This window comes from Phocoena phocoena, chromosome 18 (genome assembly GCF_963924675.1).
Source record: "Phocoena phocoena chromosome 18, mPhoPho1.1, whole genome shotgun sequence".
In the NCBI taxonomy this organism is placed as follows: Eukaryota; Metazoa; Chordata; class Mammalia; order Artiodactyla; family Phocoenidae; genus Phocoena; species Phocoena phocoena.
Window position 1 is genome coordinate 47,027,079 of NC_089236.1, and position 26,399 is coordinate 47,053,477.

Here is a 26,399-nt window from a genome sequence, read left to right on the forward strand (position 1 = left end):
GACAGAGGTATAATATTTTAATATATTTTGTTCAAGTGTTATTAAATTGCCTAACTTAAAGATCCCTCCTCACAACACCAGCTACCAACAACAGCCCACATTAAAGGCTTACTCTCCTAAAATTTTGAAAACAATCTAAATTATGCTTTGGAATCACAACTATAGTTTAGAGTGGCCAATTACTTGTTTTTAAAAGTGTCCAATTTTGCTCTGTTTTATTGGGCAAAGTAAAAGACTAGTATTTTAAAATAATATGTAGTCAATAGTTCTAAAAACAGAATTACAATTCTTTCATTTTACTTTAGTATCGTTTTTAACTTTTAAAAGTTTAAATTGATGTGTGTAAACTATGCCCTAAACCGTCCACCGCCCTCCATCTTCTCAATAGAACCACTGCAAATGCGAACGCTGGCACTTCCCTTAGTCCTTTTCAGATTTTGAGCCGTGTCTTTGGCTTTCTTCCACATCTTTTTGTTCAAGAATTGCTACCTCCTTCTTTATCATACTCTCAAGTCAAAGCCGTTAACGCCTCTCCTTTTCTATTTCTCTTGTCCAGTTCTGTTGAAAAGTTCTATTTTTCCCCTTTTTACATTAGAAGCTGCTCTTTGGCATCACTGAAGTGGTGGTGTTTTGTGTATGTGTTTTAAAATTACTTCCTACTAGGTTACTCATATCTAGCACATGATTCCATGAACAGTTGTGAAAATGACTTATCACTGAAGTCCACAGTATTCCTTCATACACGCCCCCTACCTGTAGGTCAATGGACTGAAAGTAGGGAGCTGCTGATTAGCTAAAGAAATAATCTGTTAAAATGTTGCACAGAAAAGGAAATCTAATTGAACTTCCATAAATTATTGTGTCTCTCATGAACATGTATGTTGGATATAGTCTTGTGTACATCTTGCATCCAAATTCCTCTTGCTCAATTATATTTTGAGCATGATTTCTACATTTTAAAGGGAAATAATACAGTGCAGTGGCAGAAAAAAATGTTTTATGTCACAAACACACAGACGCTAAAGATATCATCAATAAAAATTTAACTCTCATTTGAAGTTGTGTTTGACAAAACAAATTACCCAAATTAATTCTGCAAAGAGAAAGCTGTTCCTTTTTGGTTTAAACAGTAATGGTTAACTTTCCATCCCTCCATACCTCAAGAAAGAAAAAGATCAAATTAAGAAATTAAAGTGGCAATTTTTAAATAAGAGAAACTGATAATGGATGTATACAGAAAGAATTAATTATCAGCATAATTCTTATTCTTGGCAGTACATGAAAAGATTAAGTTTATATGTTTTGCTGCTAAGGCACATTTCTTATTTGATAACCAATGCATTAAGAATAAAAAAACTAGTGTGTGGTTTTGTTTGTAAATATTCTTCTGTCATCTTACCTATAATAAATATTTTTGAATTCTGACTATTAGAACTTATTTGTATTATGAAAGATGTTAACTGAATTCTTACAGTAGAGGTTGCAGACATAAAGTTAATTCCTACATTTAAAAATAATGTTGCTAATTATTTATTTCGAGTGTGTGTTGTTAGGCTAAGTGGTTTCTTCAAAATGTACACTATTTTCAAAGCTAAAGGGGCCAACTTCTTGAACGAGTAGCCAATAATTTTGTTCTGGAAAAGAAAGTCATTGAGTAGCAAAATGATCACAGTAAGTTTCAGTGAACAGAAAACTTACCGACACTTGAATTCATGTCCCCATTTTCAGAATCTGCTCCATGTTGGTTACTACTGGCATGATAGTTGCTCATAGCTTCTAATTTGATTTTTTTCACCTTCATTGCTTCGGCGATCGCTGCATTGGTAGCAGCGGCAGCTGCTGCAGCTGCTGCTGTCAAACCTTCAAAGAATAAATTAAAAACGAGGTAATTCAAATTCTGATTTTTCACGTGAGTCCATGTGCTTTATAGAACACATATACAACATATTGAAGTATCTGCTTCCTTTATGCAGCACTCTGATATCATATATTCATTCCCAGCTAACCAGTGAAACTATGTTGATATCATAGAGTGCTCTCTGAACTCCCATATTCAATATTAGCAAAAACATGATTTGTACACAGAAGGAGAGTAGTAGAAATGCAGACAGAATTCGCCCTCAAACAAACCCATCTGAACATGTCATTCCTGGCTCCAAATCCTCTACAGCTGCCTACGGTCAGGGGGAACTAGGGGGTGGTGAAGGAAATCTGAACTGCTTAGCTTAACTCACAAAGCTTTTCACTAAAATTGGAAACCTACCTAATCACCCAAAGTTTCCCTATTCTCATGCCATGCTCCCCCTATGCTGAACGTGGCCCCAGTACCCACACGTGCCCTGCCTCTTCAAGCCCCTGCTTTTGCAATTGCCATTGCCTTTGTCTGGAACATTCTAGTCCTGTGATTCACTTCCCCCACTTGTCATCCTCCAGTATTCTAGTCCCAGAGTTGACCTTTCTAACCACTATGCCACACAGTCTCCAGAAAGTTTGTCTCTGTTCATCCAGAAAACGGGAGGTGGCAGTGATCATGAGATTAGATAAAACAGTTTGAGGCCAGATACGGAAGATCAGAAAGTGAAGACCTGGCTTTAGGTACAGGCTCTAGGTAACCAGCAGAGGTTTTGGAGCACAGGAGCGATTTGTTTTCCTTAAACGTGTGAACTTTTACCGAGTCAATTCACTTCATCCGACATCTTTCATCAGCAAAATGAAAGACACTGAAACGTGTGAATGATCTCTGCTAACTCTAAAACTCTGACAGTCTATGAGAGGATATACACACACACCCGCCCACACCCTCATACTCCTTTTGCTATGTTGCTTCAGAATTTCTGGCTACAGCGCTTCAGCCTGCTTTGAATTTATGTATGATTTATTTCCACTTGCAGCTGGTGGATTTGAGACTGAAGCCTCTCTCCCTCTTTTCCTCCCCACTAATCATCACTTCTAGTTACTATAGCAAATAAATTGCAGCCTCAGGAATTAGAAGAAGGTCTTTTTCCCTAGAAACCTCTGCTTTTTTTTTTTTTTTTTTTTTTTTTTTTGAGGTTAGGGGGATACCTCACCTTTCCTACAGATCAGACCAAAGAGACCTTGACAACTTTCACCCCAACGCAATAAGACCTTCAGACTGACTCTTTGCATGACAAACTGGTAACTGCCCCCTAAAAAGGCACTGATCTGAACTCAAAGAATTCATCTGGGTCTCGACTGAACACTTATTGCCTTTTAAGTCCCAACTTGAACTGATTCTCTCATCTTCCTATGATTGAATTTTCTCCCCAGTTACTCATTTCCTTCAAAGATGTTTCAGAAGATTTTCTTTCCTGTTCTCTTAAAATTCTCTTTGTGTTTCCCAGAAAATCTCTCTTCCTCAGTTTCGCCTTGTCACCAATGTGAACATCCCACTTGTCCTTTCCCTTCATTGCCTGGTGTTGTCCCATATCCAATTTATGACACATCTAGGGTCTTTATCTTTGATTTATGTGGCAGGTAAATCTTGTTCCATAGTATTCAAATAAGAAAGAAAAAACTACCACTTGAGATATGATTGTTATTATTGGATAGATCTGAATCAAGCTCAGTAGCATGAAACATAACTATGCTTGGTATGGCCTTACACAAGCTATAAAATCTTCTTAAGTATGGTTTCTTCATCTGTAAAGTCATCCTTTTCACAAAGGGATAATAGAAGGATTAAATAAGATAAACTATGTGAAGAATGCCACATAATGTTTAGTAAAAACTAGGCAGGCCTTGTGTTCTAGTTTTTACTGCAGCAAGTCAAGCCCAGTCCTAGCCATGACTCAAGCAGGATACAGTGGGCTGGCTGCAGCCTCCCTCAGCTAGAAGTATCCTGCTTCTCCTTAGCTGCCGGCATTAACCCTTGACTTTTAAAAATGTTTTTCACAATTTTATTATTTATCTGATCTTATTTATGGTACTCTTCTCTTTTTCCATTTGACAGTTTTTCCCCCCTTAGATTTACACTTCTAATGCAAATTCCAACAGATAGATGTGTGTGTGACACACACATGCTATAACCATAATACTTTTGAAATATTCTATTTTCAGTCCAGTTTCATGAAAGCAAGAAGAAAGAGCTATGACATTTGCAACAGTTGCTGATTTAAGTTTCACTAACTCACCTAACTGTTTGATGGGTTCTCAAATTTAATTCTTTAATAGCTTTCACACTCAGACAATTTTCTCCATCTCCTCTGGCTTCCCCTAGTGTAAGCTGCCACTTTTTGTTCCCTGAAGTCTTGTAATTATTTCTTAACAGCTTCCACTTTCTCTACCTCCAATCTCTTATGATTCATACTGCAGTCAACGTGACCTTATGAAAACAAAAATCTAACCCTGGCATTTGATGCCTGCTCTGAGGAACAAGGTGGGTGCTTCATGTGTCTGTCAGGGCCCTGTGTGCTCAAGTACCCTGCTTATCTGTATGGCATTATCTTTCCCCCAGGTCTCCTTTGCTCTGTGTGCTCCAGACATATAGGGGTCTTCCACAACCTCTAGTGGACTACATTTCCTCTTTCAAGCCAGACTTTGCACATGCTGTTCAGACTTTCTAGAAAATCTCTCCTGTCCCCTGCCCCAGATCTGTCCTTTCATCTGTCATGTGAGGCTTAAATATGATGCCCTAGGAGGAGCAGGCTCAGGACCCTGACTCTTCAATCTACCTGGGAAAGAGCTCCAACACTTCAAGAATCAGCCTAAGACTCACTTCTTTTAAAGAGCTGACCTTCTCCACCCTACTCCTCAAGAGTAGAGCTAGTGGTCCACTTACTTGTGTTCTCAGCCCTGTTGAATGAAAGTCTGCATTCTCTGTGCATCAGAATCACCCACAGGGCTTTAAAACCATGCAAAGAACTGAGTCCTACCATCTGAGATTCTGGTTCGGACACGTCCATCTGTATATTTTGGTTGAGTTTACTGTTCCTCAGGTCACTTTAATGTGCAATCTGAGAACAGAAACTCACTCAAACTATTTATTGCTCCTTTTTTGGGGCGGGGGGTGTCGCTCAGGGGGGGTCGGTGTAGGGCTAGCTCCTCCGACTAGGTTATAACACTGAAAGGACAGAAATACTTTCTTAGTATATGTATCCCAAACATTGAGCACAAAGCCTGGCACAAATTGTCACTGAATGAAAAAACGCTTCTCAAACTGGATTACATGGAAAGCCACAGGAGAAATATGGGCATTATTTTGACAATATCCATGTAAGTAATTTAAAACATTATGTTCATATTACAGTCAATGTAAATATACTAGGAGTAGCAAATCTCATTAATTTAATAAAAAGCATTTACTTTCCAAAGCTACATCTGCCTAGGACTGGAGAGAATCATGAAAGTCTCACACTCACCTCTGCATTGATTGCACTTCCTGTTGGCCTTGCCATGGCCCTTTCAAATCTCTTATGTAATTCTCAAATTCCCTCCAACTTGCTGTCTCTAGTAAAAACTTAGTTTAGAATCTATACACTCACTTTAGAAAGAGGTCCCACTGTATAGTTTGTTCCCTATTGAAGCTGCCTTTGAAAAAATAAGTGTAATAAATTCACAAAATAACACTAGTTTTTGGTCTATACTTCATAGAGAGTTCACATTGTAAAAACACTTCCTATCCAATCAAGAATGCTCTACCTGTGCAACATGCATGCACCTAGAGATTATTATACTAAGTGAAGTAAGTCAGAGAAAGACAAATATCATGTGATATCACTTATATGTGGAATCTAAGAAAATGATACAAATGAACTTACTTACAAAACAGAATCAGACTCACAGCTTAGGAAACAAACAATGTTACCAAAGGAGAAAGGTGGGATGGAGGGTAAATTAGCAAATTGGGATTAACAGATACACTCTACTATATATAAAATAAACAACAAGGACCTGCTGTATAAGTCCTTGAGCCATACTGAACTATATTCAATATCCTGTAATAGCCTATAGTGTAACTGAATCACTTTGCTGTATACCTGAAACTAACACAACATTGTAAATCAACTATACTGCAAAATGAAATAAAAATTTTTAAGAAAAGAATGGTCTGCTTGTGTAAACACTGGCAGCCCATAACATTTACCACACACTTTTCCTCCCTCCATAACCCTTTCTCACTTAGAACTCTTCTCCACCTGCCTCATAATCAGACTTCAGCATATTCTCCTTCAATATCTCACCCTGAAGCAGTGAATTTATGACTGCTTTTAACTCTTCCCAATCAAAATAAGTCATTTTTCCCTTAGAACTAGGTAATCCAGCGTTTCTCCAAGTGATAATCTACATCAAATACAGCTGCAGAGTGTGGTAAAGTTGAAGGTTATCTTCCTTGGGGCCACATTCATAGACCCTATCTCTGAGATGGACTGAGGAATCAGTATTTTTATCTTTCAGTAGCTTGATTCTGATGCTCCCTACCCTTAGATTATTTGATGACAGTAGTGTACATTATTAAAGTGTGTCTACACCTTACAGTTAAAGCTTTTTAGCTAGGTAGATCATCTCTGCGGTGGTTTCTGAAAGTGAGTATGCTTAAGAATCAACAAGGAAACTTGTTAAAATACAAAACAGGTTGGACCAATAATCAGAATCTGAGACATACTGCTGTAGTGTGATGCAGACTTTTGAAAAATGAGTCTTCTGTGCCTCTACCCTTGCAGAGCAGAAGCAAGGAGGCCAGCCAGGTAACACAGCACTTCTGTGTGTTATAGATCCAGTAGCCATGCACGTTATTAAATCAACCAACCACTTACATATACGAATCTATTTGGTATATACAGTAATTGTTAATTAAACAGTTTGGGTAATTTCTCAAGATTCTTCAATCAGGTAAAATTTTCACCAGATTTCCTTCTGTCATTGAGAGAAAAATTACATATATATTACATAATGCATGTGTGTGTGTATGGTGAAGAAACAAATAAATGAACAAATGTTTTCTTACACTTAGGAATGATTAACCCATCTATTTTACCTCATGAAACTTTCTTTTTACACTCTCCAAGAACAATTATAGTATCTCACACACAAAGACAAAAACATACATTAAACTGAGAAGTCAAATGTAGTATCATTTCATTTTATTTTAAAAGGTTCTAAATCCAATTTTATCATCAGCAATGGGGAAACTTTAATGTATACTTAAAATTCTTTTGCCATTGATAAAATAATGTATTGAGAGATAGTTGGTTTAAAAAAGATGTTTTCCTTCAGAGAAAGGATAATAAGTCATATACTGTGCAACTCGTAGACCTTCTTTTGGCCCTCAGAAAAGGGACTGTACATCAAACTTAGGCTAAAGCCCATAGGCCTTATGTCATGCAAAAATATTTAGGCTTCTTTTTTTTCTATTTGATCTTCACGAACTCTACCACTTACAATTCAAAAGAATGAATAGATTTTTACATACAATTTAGAAAAACAGCTTGTCATATTAGTGTTTGAATTATGCTACAAACTCATTGCAGCAGGCTCCATTCTGTTCTACTCCTTCAGAGCAAATTCTATATTACTTTTTTAACCAGCTATTGTTAGAAATTCTTTATTTTTACTTGTACTTTTATTTCTTTCTTTCTTTTTTTTTTTTTTTTTTTTTTTTGCGGTACACAGGCCTCTCACTGTTGCGGCCTCTCCCGGTGCGGAGCACAGGCTCCGGACGCGCAGGCTCAGCGGCCATGGCTCACGGGCCCAGCCGCTCCGCAGCATGAGGGATCTTCCCGGACCGGGGCACAAACCCGTGTCCCCTGCATCGGCAGGCGGACTCTCAACCACTGCGCCACCAGGGAAGCCCTACTTGTACTTTTATTTTTTGATGGTCCATGAAAACCTTTTAAAGTTCTTGTTGAAACAGTGACTGGCATGGAAATTCCTAGCTATGTAAACTCACTATCATATAAGGAGTAAACATACAGTCATTGGAAAACAAAACACTCCAAAAAGCCATACAAACTTTGGACAACATGCATCAAATTTATATGAACTACTGCAGCAAGTTATGTAATTCCTAAGGCTTCCAAATTCCTGTCTTTAAAGCAGAGATATCAGTTCTGACCTCATAGCAGTATTGTGGGGAATAAAGGTAAAATAATGTACACAACAGCATGGGCACATACTAAGCCCTCTGAAAATGGTAGTAAACATTATCAAGTAACCTGTAATATCCATCAGGTCATTTAGTTTTACCTTTGTTCAGTTATTCACAAAAATGCAAATATGACAAAAGTTATCTAACAGTGTATGGTGAAAATTTAAACATTTGACAAATGGACACCTGAAAATCATGCTTCTATCAAATCATTTGATTTAGTAGCCTACACTGATCAAATTTATCATAAAATGACTGTCTCCACTCTGTGCTATATTGATACAAACCCTTTGCTACTTCAATTCAATATCCTGAAACCAATCCATGGGTTTATCATTTGGAAGGGAAGCAGGCATTATTATTCCTTGAGAGCCTTATTTTGCTTTGCAAAGATAGCATTTTTCTTCTGTTCTCAACTTTCATCAAAACAGCCTTTAAATCCTTCAAATGCTGTTATACAATCCTGATTGCTCTCTCTAAAAAGGGAAAAGTATCCCCATTCTATTTTTTTCAAATAAGTTAGTACCCCTAGTTATAAAGAGCAGATTACAACTATAGATTATAAATATCAATAAAAGAGACATATTGCTGTCAAATTCTTTCTCTGATCTGTTTGTTTGCTCATTAACTTGAAAGGTCTAATCTTTGATCTTTGGTTTCAAAGACATCAAGATGACTTCCAAATGTTTGATATGTTGTCTACTTTTACATCACATTCCATATAAAATGCATTTCCCAAGACCTAATGGCTAAATAAAATTAGTTATAAGCAAGAGATAGTAAGCATTCAAAGCTTCCATATGATAGACTTTTTATTAGGCTATGTCACTTTACCCAAATGTAGAAAAAAGTACTCTAACATGCACTCATTTATAGCCAATAGTAGTTATTATTAATATTCTGGAATTGATAAGTTATTTATGTCTGGCATTCTTCCTATTGCTTATTCAGGGAGACAGGCAGCTTATAAATATCTCATCACTCCACCATCACAGAAATTTCATCGACAGTGCTCATGCACAGCTATTAGCAATATGAATCTAACCATTACAAGAAGGAGGAAAATCGAACATGTGGCATTAATACGCAGCCCTGGTTCCTAACCATCTGATAGGCAGATGGTGTGAAGCGGATTCTCCAGCTGAAATGAAGGGGCACATCATTTAAAACCTTGTTTGCATTCTAACTGATATCAGTGCCATATTGATATACATGATACATCATGGCAGTATTTGAACAATCTAGTTTGTTTCAGTCATAAATGTTTACAGCCTTGTTTTTTTAATCTTATAAGCATGTTCAGAAGAGTGTATTTTTAATTTATGAAACCTATTGTTTACTTCTGTTGAACTACAAGATTAGTGGAAAGCAGGAATATTAAATTACTTCAGCTAGAGCAATATAACAAAGACAGATGAATAAAGTGGGTTTCTATTTTCAATAAAGGATGTTAGTAAAGGAATTTTAAAATTAGTCCAGGCATTCTGTGCCTTAAATACATTTATTCATTTAAACCTTCTAGCTTTTTCTCCCCCAAGTGGCATACAGAGATACTTAATGCTTTACATAGTCATTCATTTAAAACTCTCATTGTGTGCAATTAATCTTGTCCAACAATTCAATTCAGAAAGTAAAACATCAGAAAGCATAGTTCAATTCAACAGTCATTACTGTGAAGTAATCTTTCTGCTCCTGACAGATCCTATAGAGTCTTTGCAAAACTCTGTTGAAGGTGCATTGTAAGCTCTACATGAGTTTGAATTACAACTCAATTGAAATCACTCCAAGTCTTAGAAGAACTCTTGGCTCAATATAACAACTTGAAAACACCAGTACCTTTTTCCACCATGTCTTCTTCCTATCCTTATTTAAATACCAGCTGTCTAAAACACTGAAACTAATTTTCCCAGTTATTTTATTTCTCAATACTTTTTAAATAAACAGAAATTGTGATTGAACTATGCCTGTCCTCACCCTTGAATGATGAAATAACAGAAATGATAATCAACTAGAATAAGTAACTTAATTGTAAAGCAGGGTAGACTGAAGATTTTGAGTGTTGAGTTTGTCTCCTAATGTCCATTAGACTGATTTTTCTTGCCCTTTGAAACACATTTATATTCTGCAGAGAAAAGGAAAATTGATCTTAGAGGCTGTTAATGGAAACACTCCCTATATCAGTTTCCAGTTTTTCAATTGATTAAATTAGATTTTTAAATGTGTCAATTAACAAGAAAAACTATTAATTTGGAGAAATATACAGAAAGAGTTTATTATAATATTGATAATCACTAATAAATCAAGTAGACATCAAGTTTAGCATTCTTTTCTGATTAGCTTAAAATCTACAGTCTCCCAGAGTTTAGGAAGAAATAGCAGTAGTGAAGTCAGAGGGAGGGGACCCCATCTTGATGTTATTTGGCCACATGTAAAATCACTGAGAAACTTCCATGGAAGTTTTTGAAACACTCAACTTCTAATCACTAACTCATAGAATCAGGATGAAACAGAATCAATTCGAATGTTTAAACTACTATGATTTAAAATAAGAAAATAGATAATTTATGAAAAGTTTAACCTGACACAACAAGGTCTTGAATATATAACTTTCACTTCGACTCTATCTGTTAACATTACCACCTTTAGAAAAATATTTCTTAACAGCCACTTGGAGTCTAGACTTATAAAACATAGAGATGAGAAAGACTTTATCTACTGCGACCCCTTTATTTTACTGATGATGAGATTTAGGGGCAGCGAGGTTAATCATTTCTATAAAGTCACACCATTAAATAATGATAGATTAAGCCCAATTCCCCTAACTCCCACTTCAGCACTGGCCACACTGCCTCTGTCAATAAGCGAAAAAAGAAAAGTACAGAATACAGTAAACTATGGAATCATTGAAGGAAAATGAATCCTCTTTTCTCAAGTAGCTTATGGATTGCACAGGAAACCAAGGTTACAGGCACTCAGATGATGCCACAAGTATAAGTTGATTCCACTTAAAAACCTGATCTAAATGTTCATTTGTGATTCCGTTTTATAAAATTTTGAATATATCTGCCACAGAAACAACGGTCATTCAACTCTGTGCACAAAACTTTTAACCTGTACTACTGGTGAAATATATTGCTTATAATATTACCCTGAGTCCTATATTTTAGATACAGAGCAACAAGGAAAAGGAGAAAGGCACATAAATTATTTTCCTCTCTATATCTTGAATATAGAAAAAATTATAAATAGAACCAAATTGAAAGAGGTAACATTTGCCTTGAATTTTCTTTAAAGCGCTCTTCTCATTATTATTATTCCATTCTCCACTAAACTGGGCATTGGATGTTCTCATATTTGTCTAAGGCCCAATACTTCTTACTAGGTACATGACTCATCACCCCAAATTACTCAAAGCATTGGCCCCAGGCAGGTGGCTCTTACCAACCTGAGAGTAGCTGACAGTATGTGACATTGTGAAAGGATGTTTTTAAAAGAGGCTACTTGTCAATATATTGGTGACAGTTCAGGCAGTATAATAAGTGAAAAGAGGAAACGGTGTCATAAATTTAATTTCCTGCCAAAGTCACCGCACTGGCATTTCAGCCTAAGAATAGTCTTTCCAAATGTTCTCCTACTTTTCTCAACACCATGTAAATGCTCTTCTAACTCCTTTGATACTTCAATAAGTCTCTTTTTTTTCTTTTTCCAGAATCCTGGTAGCATGTAGGGCTCTGTCAGTGTTTGCTTGTTGGTGAGGAGAGGATATGAGAAAAAAATTATAATAGAGGTGGCCATTTTTACATGCAAGTTTTGTTTGGGGGAGTTACTCAATGAGACAGAAATAGCTGGAGACGATGTGGCCAAAAATTTTTTCTGAAATAGTAATATAAAGGAAAAGACTCAAGAAATATATATATATATTACTATATATATATATACACACACACACACATCATTATATATATATAATGACACATACACACTTTTTAAATAGAGGTCAGGGTCTGGGTAGAGAAAAATATATAGCCATATTCACTGAATAACAATAGGATAGGAAAGGAAGGACTATTTGAAGCAATATATTCTTCACATTTTTGTCATTGGGTTCTTACATTTATATCACCATCTCATTGAATCTCCATAATCAGCCGACAAGAAATGTATTTTCCCTATGTGATTTCAAGAAAAATATGAAGTGTGAGAGTCCAATTGTAGTGCTTGGAAACATAGGATTTTAGTTGCAGTTTTAAAGTTGGACTATGGAAAAGAATAATCCTGATTAATTTAGAAAAATAAATAGTGCCACGTGACAAGGAATATTACAAAGAAATATAGCTCTCAGTCCATAGCCTCAAGTGGTCGTCATCTCCTAGAGGATGGCATGAAGCCTTAATCATGGCATGCCTTTGTAATCATAGTCAGGTTACTTAATTTTTTTAGTGTAATTTAGACAAGTTACTTAAATTGCCTGATTCTGAGGCAAACGTGTACTTTATTGTTCAGGAAATAAATGCTGTCTATGTTCAAAACTATTTCCCTTACTGAGGTTTGATGCATATATTCAACCCAGCTCACCTACGAACAAGAGCAGGTGGATGTCAAAGAATTACCAATGGTTGGCATTGCACTATTCATTTCTATTTTTTTTTTTTTTTTTTTTACTGCAAAAGCATTACAACAGAAAGAAACATCTAATTTCTAACATGGCAATAAATGCTAGTCTTTTGTACATTCCGATAAAACCTTTTACTTTATTTCAAAACAGTAGTAAGTCAGAGCGAATCTTCCATTTTCCTTACATCTCTTCATTTATGAGCAAAGTCTATAGTTGCACTGATCCAATGGCTTCTCTTGACCTAATTTATGTTGTACCATGAGATTCTATTAAAAGAAACTAAATCACTGCAGTAGATTTATTCATCTTAAATAATTTAAGCTAATTGAAAAAGAACCAAACTAAAACTAAAACACTTCTCTCAAGCATTCAACTTCTGCATGTCAATTAGTAATTTAAACAACCAGCTAATCACAACAGCTTCGTGTGAAACACGAACCTGTGCTGTGTACACATTTCTCTACCTCCACGGAGCTGAAGATAGAAATAAACATCAACTCTGAGTCTGAAAGCATGTGTATCTATTCTGGAGTCATTAGACAATTCCAATAAAATATTTTCACTGACTGATTTGAGACTTTTCTCAATTTTGCCAAATAATTTTGAAAAGAGCACGTGGAAAAATGAGAGGAATATCTGGAAAATCATATCCAATCACTCTTCTGGCAACGCGTTACGGAATTTCAAAAGTATAACATGACTTAAGCAAAATAAAATTTAAAACATTACTGTTATTCACCAAAGTTGCTATATCATAATAACCAAAAACTGAACTCCTATGAGTTGGTTTAAAAATTAAGAACCTAGCTTAATATTATTATGATTTTATTTTATTCTTGTCGCTCTGCTTCTTGTTGGTAAAATTTATCAAATATCAATTTGTCATGTTAATAGTAGCTCATCATGTTATCGCGAGTTATGCTATGCTAATTGTCCCATCATTATAGAACTCCATTTGTAAAAGCAATGGTCATTTTCTTCATGTGACTATTTTATAATTCAGCTTTTGTTAATACCTGGAGTGCGTGGCATAATCACTCATAAGACAGTCCCACAAAGAGTTACAAAGCTTTTCGCAGTATTTTTGCCATACATCTTCCTTCTGAGAATTAGAAAATTCAAACATAACTTTATCTTGGAAGTAAAGCCTTTTGAAATATTGCTAAAGTGCACACTGAATAAAGACAACACACTTAAGTGGACTTTTCCCCCTTTAAACAGCATTCATCTTTTCAAAAGCAATAGATTCTCAGTCCACACGGAGTCTATTGCATTATTCATTTCATGTGCAACCTCATGCTGGACCATAAATTGTTACTTTATCTAATCAAAGGAGACTTAACTCTACAGAAGGTCAAAGGTTTAATTTTGTGAAGTATTATCTTACACTATGAGTTTAACCGAAAAATAGAAGAAGAAAAACAGCCAAGAAACTGGTAATAAATGAACCTTTATTGCCTCAGGCATTGGCCTAGTTAATAAACTTTCATTGAAGGTTTCTTTCAACTGTTACGGACAATGAGAGGGAAAAAATCTTAAATTACAGCCATGTGTGACTTTTAAAGCAGTCATTCTTTTTTATCTCAACCTCCCTAGCTCAGGGGGAAAAAAAAAAAAAAGACAAAGAGAGATTGTCTTCCATCTCTTAACCAAAAATGTATGTTTCTAAACAGATGAGAAAGTGCAGATAAACTTTTCTAAAAGCAGAGGTCAGCTTTGAACAATACAAAAAAATTCATTATTTAGGTGTTGAATCTTAGAGAACAACCTCTCTAGCTAAATGTAAAACTACAAAAGGGAGGAAGAAGACATGTAGTTTTTGCAAATCTAACTCTTAAATTGGGTCTCCAACTTAGCAAAATATGATGCTTTGTCATCTCACCATTGGTGCACAAAGTCTACTGTAGATTTAAAATTCATTAAATGTATCATAAATAAGTACATTATCTATGTACTGTCTGCCCTGTTTTAGACACACCAAAAAAATCCTTCTTTTATTTTCAGAATCAAAAATACTAGCAGTGAAATAATTCATGTTATCATTATGCAATTAAAAATTTTAAGAACAAGTCTATGTTTTTAGCTGATATTCTCATCCAACAATGGCCTGTGAATAGTTTTTTTTTTTTCATTATTTTCTAGAGAAGAAAATGAACTGAGTTCTTCTGAACTAAATCTCCCTTTTTGTCTGATATGAGCATTGCTACTCCAGCTTTCTTTTGATTTCCATTTGCATGGAATACCTTTTTCCATCTCCTCACTTTCAGTCTGTATGTATCTCTAGATCTGAAGTGGGTATGTATACATGAATCTGTTTGCTGTACACTGGAAACAAACACAACATTGTAAATCAACTATACCCCAATATAAAATAAGAATTAAATTTTAAAAACCCTCCTTTTTTCAGGAGGCACTGTATTGAGTATAAAAGTTATCATAGCCTCAACTGCAACATCTTAATCTCCACACCACAGCATAAATAAGATACAGATCCTCACATCACCAACAGAGTTACCCAAGCTGTGAGAAAGGGAAGAAGCCATGTTCTGCATCTTACTTTAGATACTCTTAAACAGAAAGGAAAGAGGGTTGGCTTGATGCTCTGAACTGGACACCCCTACCAGATTCTACCCACAAATCACAATGCCCTCAGCAGGACACCCAACCCTCTTCCCACCTGGCAGCACATGGACAGAATTGGGCTCTACTTCATTCCATGGACATGTCCCCAGGATGCTATCTCGGGTCACCTTTGAATCCGAACATCATAGCTGCTTACACTGGCAGCACCAGTTGAAAGCAGGACCAGGGTCCCTACTAAGAGATACACTTCACACATCTGGGAGACACTGAGTTCTCCCGGGGTCGAGGCTGAAGCACGTTGATAGTAGCAGCTTTGCTTCTTTTCTATATTTGCTGAGAGAGAGAGAAAGAGAGAGAGAGAGAGAGAGAGAGAGAGAGAGAGAGAGAGAGAGAGAGAGACTAAGGAGAAAGTGGAAAACCTAGAAATTAAAGATGATTTAATGTAAATTCCGAATGGAAAAAAATGTTGCGTTCTTTGCATAGAAAATTGAGGATAAAAACACAGGTTTTCCAAAAGCATAGTTAAACCTGGATATCCAGAAACTGAAGCAGAGTGAGGCAATTCGTTGTTATTAATTAGTAGAGGGTTTTAGAATCAATGAATAGTTTTTGATTTCATGCAAGAAACCAAGAAGTGCTACCCAAAGGTTACAGTGAAAAACACTGTCAATGATAAACAATTTTTTTTGCCCCACTCTATTTTCTACCTAATTTGTATGCATGCATGTAGTTGGGGAGCAAAAGAATGAAAAGGTGAAGAAAATGAAGGAATGAATGTAAACTACTAGAACAGAAACACTGTATTTGAATGTGTATAGTAGTAAATGGCTAGTTGTATACATTTGTGGATAAAGAACTTAGTAACAGCAAGGATGGTCATGCTTTATATAAATTTCAGTTTATTTAATTTACCAGTTTTTGAAAAAGGCTGAGGTACATTTAGAAAGTGACCCCAAGGTCAGAGAAGCATGGGAGAGTAACAAAAACAGGTATCTCAAATCTAATTCTTTATTCCATTAATCAAAGTTTTATGGGTTTGGGAAAGTTTTGCTACAGTACACAGAGAGGATAAGAAAAAAGAAAGATCAAGGGAATTCAAAGGATTTATTAAAAGTGCAGACGGTAACTCTGACTAGTGTTTTAGCTAGATAGACACAATTAATTAATTGTAACGTTGTGAAACTCTAAAATCCTGAAAGAACGTGCTCATGCCTGCAATGTAGTAATGTAGCAAAATACTTATAATCTTTCAACCACCAGGAGCTTTTGTTGGTTTTTTAACCTAATCCACAGCTTGACATAGATCCTAGAGTAATGGAACACAGTTCTTTGATTGAAATAATATCTAAACATTGCTGTGCTAGCCCGGTGGCCTAATAGAAGTCTGTCTCTCTGAAACTCGAGAAATTCAAGTTTGGAAACAAACTCAGACACTGAGCTCTGGCTTGTAAGTCCTTGAAGAAAAGTCTTTGAGACAGGAATATGCCCTTTCCAGTGTAACAGAACCAAAAACAGACATAAAACTTCTGCAACAGCTTTTCTTCCAAACAATGAGACAGTCAAAACAAATTTTCTTCAGCCACTAAAAAGTGACTAATAAGACAACAGTAGAGTGTTGGTAATCACAGAGAGTCTAATATATGTCATTAAAAAGCTAAGTATTTCACAAGCGACCCATTCCACCAGCTTTCTTCATTCTGGTGTGAAAATCTGAGCAATATGTACAAGTTTAGTCATTATTACAAAAGATCCATATCTTTTGTCAATTTTAGTCATGTGGAAAATTGCAAAGTGTTCAAAGACACACTAACAATACCTCAAAAGGAATTTATGTATATCACATAGTGGCGAACAAGATCTATATTATTTTGTTTTATTCAATGTACCTGAAAGTTTGCAATAATCATAAGAAAGCCACACTTGAACATTTTAGTGAGTGAAAAGTAACTTCTAGGTCTGCACTTGCAGCAGTAAATACACTCTGATTAAACTCTGAAAGAAAAAAAACAATAAAATCTCCATTTCATTGTATATCCTGATAAATTCCAAAAAACACAGAATATATATCATTACTATTTACCAATATCCTGGCATCTGGTAGAAACTGCTAAGCAAAAAGCAGATGAACAAAAAACAGGAAAGGCATGGGTAGCATTAAATATACCTGAGGCTACAGCCAAATTTTGATTTTGTTGGGATGCCATGCTTATCATATTAAGTAATGAAAGTGATTTTTACTTCATGTCTGTCATCTGACACTATCATATCACTTTATAAACATGATAATAACAATGATACTAGGATGACAATGAAACAATCTGCACACTGTCACAAATGTGAAGTCTTGACATATTTTACCATTACATTGTAAGGCATGAGCTGTGAAGTTGGGTGGGAAAGCAGAGAGCAAGTAAGAAAAAAATCACCAAATTACATAATAATAATAATATAATCCTAAAACCATAGCAGTCCTTCTAAAAAAAAAATTTCAGGAGCACAGCTAGAGTTGGTTAAGTCGGTAGGTCAACCATGTCGAGGACCCAAATTATTTCCATACTTCCTTTCTGCTAGCCTCAATATATTGGAAAATATCTCCATGTTAGAAAGTTGGCTACAATAATTTTAGGCATCCAAGCAAAAAAGTGAGGAGCTATTTATTCTATATATTTCTCTTTATCCCACAAAGAATTCTTCCTCAAGAGACACCCTTAACGAATCACCCCTCAGAACTCATTAGTCACAATTATATCACCTGATCATGCCAGTTTATGGTTGGAGAAAAATGTGAATTTCTAAATAAAATTAGGGCTTTGTTATAGAGGAGGAGACTGATAAGGGGTTATTGGGTAGCAACTAACAAGACCTGCAATAAAAGCTTATTGGGGAATATTGAAGAAAATTGTCAACAGCCTCAAATAGAAGCCCAAATACATTGCTATTCTAAATCTTCCATCATTTTAAATCTGTCCCATGCTTGCTCAACAGTGAGCATGTACCTAGATTCAGAGGATAATATCATTGTTTTTCTCAAGGCACTATTTTACTTCTCATAATGAAGTCCTTGTACAGAAAAGTTCTATAAAATCACAGTAGTGATCTTGAGTTTTACGTTTAGAACTACCAGGAACAGAAACATGAAATAGCACTCAATTGCTTTGAGCTTCCTTTTCCACATCTAGCTGGAGATATCCATAGAATAAATAATAAGATGGCATGCCTATAGAATGAATAATAAGATGTTGTCCTTCATTCGATTGCTGGACAATCAAATTTATAAATCGTTACGGAATGTGACACCAAGGAACTGGTCACTTTCGAGCTATATCAAACAGTCATTTAAATATTTCTCATGATAGTGAAGTGGCTAAAGCTGGTAGTGATATTTTTCAATGCTTTGATGCAGTACTAAAACTATTGGATTCATGTTCTTTCTTCTTAAGGATGCAGACCAGTGTAGGAAAACTTGAAGCAGCAACTGCAGAACTGAAGAGAGGGAAGAGAATGAGAGAGAGAGAAACTGACTGAGAGGGTTGAGGGGAGAGAGAGAGGCAACAGTAGCTTTAAGCATTCACACGTCTATTGCCATGTCATTGCTGTTTGGTCTCTTCCTCACTTCCATCTTTGCTATCATCAACAGTAAAATGAAAAAGTTTAATGAAGTATAAAAATTGAGGGCAATAGCAGAAATATGGCTTCGGACAAAGAATATAGGATTTGCAGTCTAAGATCTGAGATTCAGTCCACCCTCTGTCATTGGGTAGATGGCCTCTGTTTGCAAGACCTAATTTCTGACAATTTCAATTAACTTACCCCAGCTATAATAGAGACGATCATGTGTTGCCTGTCTCTCACAGAATTGGTGAGAACATTAAATGACATAGGATGTGTGAAAAATGGACATAGGTGTTTCATAATGACAGTTTTGTTCCTTCATCTTGCTATCAGTCCATCAGAGACGGTCCTTTGCTGCCTTGTTTTGCATTACTATCCCCACTACTGACAGAGCTGACACTACTTGTGGAGAACAAATGGCAGAGCCAGGCCCATGACATCACTCCCATGAATCTGTTCCTTCAACTGTATTTCCCAGGATCAATAACAGAACCTGGTAGAAAATCATATTCCTCATAAAGAATTTTATAAGTACTTGCATGAATGAACTCTGGATCAAATTTCAAGAGTGTATAAAATTTGAATCCACAACTTACTAAACGACCTTAGACAACTCACTTAACTGCCTTGGAAATAAGACTGATAAAAGTACCTACATATTATGGTGGTTATCAAAATCAAAATGAGTGTGGCTTCCCTGGTGGCGCAGTGGTTGAGAATCTGCCTGTCAATGCAGGGGACACGGGTTCGAGCCCTGGTCGGGGAAGATCCCACATGCCGCAGAGCAACTGGGCCCGTGAGCCACAATTACTGAGCCTGCGCGTCTGGAGCCTGTGCTCTGCAACGGGAGAGGCCGCGATAGTGAGAGGCCCGCACACCGCGATGAAGAGTGGCCCCCGCTTGCCACAACTAGAGAAAGCCCTCGCACAGAAACGAAGACCCAACACAGCCAAAAATAAATAAATTAATTAATTTTTAAAAAATCATATGAGTGAATACACGCAATGAACTTCAATTGTGCAAAGCACTCCATATATGTAGGCTATTGTTATTGTCCTCTGACATCAAAAGACACTAATATTCACAAGTCAATGTCATAAGGAAAATGATTTTAAGATGATGGAAACAATTTTAATATATGTTCTAATCAAAGGGAATATATATTTTGCAAAAACTACAAAAGGATTTGCATTATCATTACATTATGCATTATTATTACACATACATCTTGACTCCAAAGATATTTTATGACAAGACATATATTATGGTAAAGTCACATCAAAAAAGAGATATAGTTGCATGGACACAAGCAACATTACCTAACAAAAATCTCAAAGGATAAGTTTAGATTTTAAATATATAGTAACCAAATTATCAGATTCAGACATAAGAGTTGGCAGTGTCTCGGAAAGCAGAATCTCCTAACCCAGTCTCATATTATGAATAGAGGATAGAACCAAGCTAGCATATCTCTTTTTCCACTGACAGGTCAAGCAGTTTCAGCTACCCCCACCAGGCACACATAGGTTCTTTAAACACATATTTGATCCCCTTAAATATATTTATTATTTTTATATGTACTGTTTATTCAAAGTGAAATATCCAAGAATAGTGGAGAAAAAATAAAAGAAGATCTAAATGGATAAAAATGCCATAGCTATTTCCCCACTATTCCATAAGAAAATATAAATCAGTGCGTACCAAATTCCGATCAGCAATGTTACATCTACCATTGCATTGATTTCACAGTCAATGGCTAGTTCTGTTACATGGGAAATTTCTAATTGTCAAGTAATACAGTATATAAGAAGTACTTGGTATATTATAACAGCAGTTTGCTAGATGGGTTCTCTTATTATCTAAAGAGAAGCATGTCTGTTCTCAGAAAAGTATATTTTTCCCCATTTCCTTACATTATTTGCTCTCAGTATCAAGCTTCATCAAACACCTTCATAGAGATATCATTTACTGAATAGAAGATAAAGAATTTAACTGTTAACTTCTAAGCATGATTTAAATTAAATAATAAATATATTATTCTAATAGATAACAAGATATTTGGGTTTTCAGGGCACTTGATAAATAGATCTAGTTTAAGCATATTCTTAATCAAGAAACATTCCTGGGCTTCCCTGATGGCGCAGTGGTTGAGCGTCTGCCTGCTGATGCAGGGGACGTGGGTTCGTGTCCCGGTCCGGGAAGATCCCACATGCCGTGGAGTGGCTGGGCCCATGAGCCATGGCCGCTGAGCCTGCGCGTCCGGAGCACAGAGAAACATTCCTACCTTTCTTTGTGTGTGATAATGGGAGACCAAATCAATTTTTAAAACAGGAAATCAGGAACTTGTAGAATTCTAAGAGACTCTAAACTCTGTCTTCCTGAACTCTAATTGTTCAAGGCGTTCTGATAAAAGTAGACAACTACATATGATCTTTCAACACACACATTTATTCACATCATAACTAAAACTGACAGTGCATCTTCATCATAATAAATTGGTCAGAATTATTTGATGTTAATAATTCTTAAGATAAATTATTTTAACTTAATTTGACTTTTAAGACTTACTTGTAGGATACATACAAACAGGAATGGCTATGACATTCAATTATGAAAAGTAATTCGTTACAAATGAGGTAAATTTCACTGGCAATTACTTAAGTATCTTACTGATTTTTATTGCTACTAAAAACTTACAAAGTCATTTGAACTATTATATAATCTGTTCTATATTTTTTTCCTAGAAGCAAAATACAGTTTGGGTAATCATTGTAATACAAAATATGCAATCTCAGGAGGAAAAGTAAATGAAAACATAGGCACTCAATCAAATATTCCTTGATTAAAATAAAGAACTATTATCATAGATCTTTTGAAAGTCTATGAGTAGGCTATGACTGTGGGAATTTCCAGTTAAATTTTAATACTCATAGATATTAAATTCAAATCATAACTTATTAAGTATGTACCATGCCCCAGGGACTAAAATGAATTAAAAATGGGTACAACATGATCCCTGTTCTTAAAAATGTAAACTCAATGAGGGTAGAGATTTTGATACTGACAATGTCTCTGCTTGTTCACAGACACACTGTCAGTATCGAAAACAGGGATCAACATAGAGGAGTTGCATAATATATGTTGAAGAAAGTTATGAAGAAAGAAAAGAAGGAAATAAGGAAGAAACATGAAAGAGAAAGGAGGGAAGGGAAAGAAGAAAGGGAGGAAGGTAAGAAGGAACAAACTTACATTTTAGTTGGGTAGACACATATACAATTATCTATAACACAAGAGAGAATGTATGAGTTGTATTAGAAGTACACAGTGCTTCTATCGTAATTCAAGATCATAAAAATTAATTAAGGCTAGGGTGTCCAGGAAAGCTTCAGGTAGAATGTAGTATTTGAGATAACTTTTGAAATATAGGTAGAGATTTTGGTTGATAGAACTGAGGAAAATAATTATTTCAAGGTTAAAAAAAAAAAAAGGAAAAGAAATAGTGAGCAATGGGACAAAGCTTAGAACAGGCTGGACTTGTGTGGATAGTATAATGTTTATGGTGTAAGACACATTGGGTTGGGAAACTAGTAGGATGTAGATCTGAAAATGAAGATTGGTGTCACTTCATAAATGTGCTTACATGCCACTCCAATACTTTTATGCTCTGGGACCAATGGTATTTGAGAAAGGAAGTATCTTGGTCAGAGCTGATCCATAACCCCCCTTTATCCCCTAGGCTTCCTTCATAAGCTGTGGGGACCTCATCAGAGCACCGAAGGTGACTATGGCTACATGCTTTACTTACAACCCTACCAATTAGACATGTACCTCCATAATTTCATTGTTTGAGATAGTGATATCCCCCAATACCTAATACAGTACATGGCACAATTAAATTGGAAGTTGTACAGAAGAAGTAATGTGGTGGACCTCAGTTCAGAACTTGAATGTATAACTTATTAGCTGGGCTTCACTTCTCTGAGCTTCAGTTCCACCATCTGTAAAACGGACATAATACTTAGGGTTGTAGTGAAGATTAACTTATTACTGGAAAGAGGATAGTGTGCACCCCCATCCACCCACAAAGTTCCATTCCTGGAACTGTGGGTATTTTATCTTACAGGGTGAGTAAAGCTTTGTACATGTGATTAAGTAAGTTAAGGATCTTGAGATGGGAAGTTTGTCCTGGATTATCCATGTAGGCCCACTATAATCACAAAAGTTCTTATAAGAGGGCAGCAAGAGGGTCAAAGTCAGAAAAAGAAGATGTGATGATGGAAGCAGAGGTTGGAGGGATATGCTCGGATGATGAAGGAAGAGACCAATGAACCAAGAAAGGTGGGTGGTCTCTAGAACCTGGAGAAAGCAAGGAAAACCATTCACCCCTAGAGCCTCCAGAAAGAACACAGCCATGCAAACACCTTGATTTTAGTCCATAAAACTCATTTCATACTTCTGACTTTCAGAATAATATAATAAATTTGTGTTGCCTTACAAGCCACTAAATTTGTGGTAATTTGTTATAGCAGCAATAGGAAACTAATATACTTTTATATACACATGTATATATTTTTACACACACACACACACACATTACACCTTGAGTAGAGTAGGTATTAATAAATAATAGATTTTCTTAATGGATCCATAATATTTCCTACCTAAACTTATTTTTTGCAACTTCAGGATAAATTTAGAGCAAACTGGGAGAGAGAGAGAAACCAGCATAGCAGGGAAACATTGTACTGGTCCAAGCACAAGATTGCCAGAGCTGGAAAGGAAGAGAAGGCAAGTGTGCAGAAGAGGGGACAGGTATCAGAATCATTTCAGAAAGAAAGTTTGATCTCTAAGTAGACTTTAGGTCTGAAGAGGAGAACTTAAAGAAGACTGGTACAGTCCAGAGGGCAAGACGATGTTATAAACTAACTCCAATATTAGAAATAACCAAGAACACAGGAAAATGCAAGATTGGGAGTTCACCTTTTGAGCATGTTGCATTTGAGGTGAGGAACGATTGCCCGAGATTAAATTTTAGCAATATATGTTTTAGTTAACTGTTAAGGGTCAATAAATTTCCCAGAGAAGAAAAATGAGAGACAATGGCAAATCCTCCAACATTGCCTGGGCTTACCTACATACAATAAAGGGTGGGAGTGAGAGGGCAAGAACAGAGGCAGCTTTCAAGAGAACAGGCCACAGGAAAGAAGGTGCAAAAGCTGGAAAGTTCAGGGACAAACAAAATGAGGGAAAGAGAGGAAACAAATGTACATGATTCTTTCAAGCAGCCTGATGAAGAGAGCAAGACAGCTTTGCTGAGGTATACATTTTTTTTAAGTAATGAAGAACTGAGTGTACTGGTGGGAAGAGATAAGATGTGAATTGCAAATGGAGATTGAAGACACCAAAAAAAAAAAAGAAAGGAGAGAGAAATTAATGGAGGAAGACGAGAAAGCATCAGAGGAATAGGTGAAGGAGATAGCCTCTTCAAAAGGAGAAGCATTTCGATTAAGAAGTATGCTTGGTTATGGTTTTGGGGATTATTTGGAACCACTGATATTTAAACAAAGGTCTAAATTAACAGGCTACGTTGATTTCATTACTTTAATACATCTTTAAGAATGAAAATGAAAAACTGGAATATAGCAATTCATTTTTTAGTTTTGAGACATTTTTGCATCATAAGATTCTGAATATATTATGAAAACATTTGGAATATAATTTTAGGTAACTGAAAGCTGTATTTGTACTAGTATCATACACACACATAAGCACACACATATACCCAGATATTCATATGTTCATAAGATTATATTTATAATGCATATTCATGAGGCAGGCACCATGCCTTATCCAATATTTTATTACTAACTTCTAGCACTATCTCTGGTATATACTAGACTTTTTTTTTTTTTTTTTTTTTGCGGTACGCGGGCCTCTCACTGCTATGGCCTCTCCCGTTGCGGAGCACAGGCTGCAGACGCGCAGGCTCAGCGGCCATGGCTCACGGGCCCAGCCGCTCCGCGGCATGCGGGATCTTCCCAGACCGGGGCACGAACCCGCGTCCCCTGTGTCGGCAGGTGGGCTCTCAACCACTGCGCCACCAGGGAAGCCCTACACTAGACTTTTAATAAATGAATGAAGCCTTGATGAATTTGCACCTGAGGTTGGGAGGAACTACTTAATTCACATTTGTCATATTACACTGTATTACAACTTATGTTTCATATGACACAGGCATCTAATAAATGCACACGATTGTAAATATTATATATGGTGTCATTGATCTGCCTTTAGAACCGGCAAGGCACTAGGCCACACAAATGGAAGAGTGAGGCTACTGCCTCTTCATCTAGATGGTTAGAAAGCAATACTGAATACTAGTACGGATTTCCATTCTCTATCAGCACCCTGATAAACAGTTGCTCTTTCTTTTTTATTCCTTTCCCCCACCACAGACTATCTTGTCTTTCTAAACACAAAATTAAATCATTCCATTTCTCTGCTTTAACATTTTTGACATCACCCATTGCCTATACCACAAGATCCAAATACCTTATTCATGGCGATATTAATGCTTTCATAATCTGTCCTTCACCTACCTTTCCAGGTACATCACCAACATGTCACTGCTCTGACCCCACTTTATATTCTATGTAAAACCGCAAAGAACAACCTTTCATTTTTAGTATCTGATCCCTTTGCATTCACTGTTTTCTTTGCCAGGAATACCCTTTCTCCTTCTTATGCATGAACACCAAAATCACTTATCACCTTCTAGAAAAAGTTGTCTTGTTTCACTGAGACAGAGTTGATTTTGTCTTCCCCTGCCTCGACCTCTCGATTTTGCAGAAATCTAAACTATGGCTATTACTGAATTATGTTGTAATTATTTAATTACCAGTTTAACCAACTACACTGAGTTCATTGAAGGCAGAGGCCATGACTCATTAAATTTTCTTTTTGCTCTCTTGTTCCTTCCATAGAGTAAGCATTCTGGTTTTGAATGAATGAATAAATGAAAACACTACAAGAAAAGAAAAATCCAGAAAATGTAGAAGTGTGGATGAGATGGTCATTATGATATATAAGTGAAGAAGACAGCTTAAAGTTCCAAAAATTTATCCAAATATCCTCACAATTCAAAATAAATGAAACTCATCTTGCTACATATTCTAAGTCTAGATTCTGAAATTAGCAAAATCACATGCTTGGTTGAACTGTATGAAATCACTGATATTTGACCAATTTTAGCCTATAAAATGTTAATTTCACATGGTCAACTTAAGACCTATCACCTGGTGACAGAAATTGTCCTCCTCCAAGGCCTCTGGAGAAAACAGTACAATAAACCCACCCCCCGAGTTCATGCTCCAAAGAAACATACTCTTTCAAATTTACTCAGAAGAAAATACACTCACCCCAGCACAGCACCTCCAAACATCAGCTGGTCCTAAAGTCAACACTGCATTTACCAAAGAACTAAAA

The 26,399-nt window shown here is 36.2% G+C and overlaps 1 protein-coding gene across 1 annotated transcript in view; it reads right to left on the reverse strand.

The window, feature by feature from the left end:
* The window catches only part of DACH1 (dachshund family transcription factor 1), a 374,169-nt gene that overhangs the window by 148,991 nt on the left and 198,779 nt on the right, over nt 1-26,399 (reverse strand). Inside the window, 1 exon segment of the mRNA XM_065895933.1 lies at nt 1,699-1,860. Within this exon segment, the coding sequence (XP_065752005.1) occupies nt 1,699-1,860 (162 nt within the window).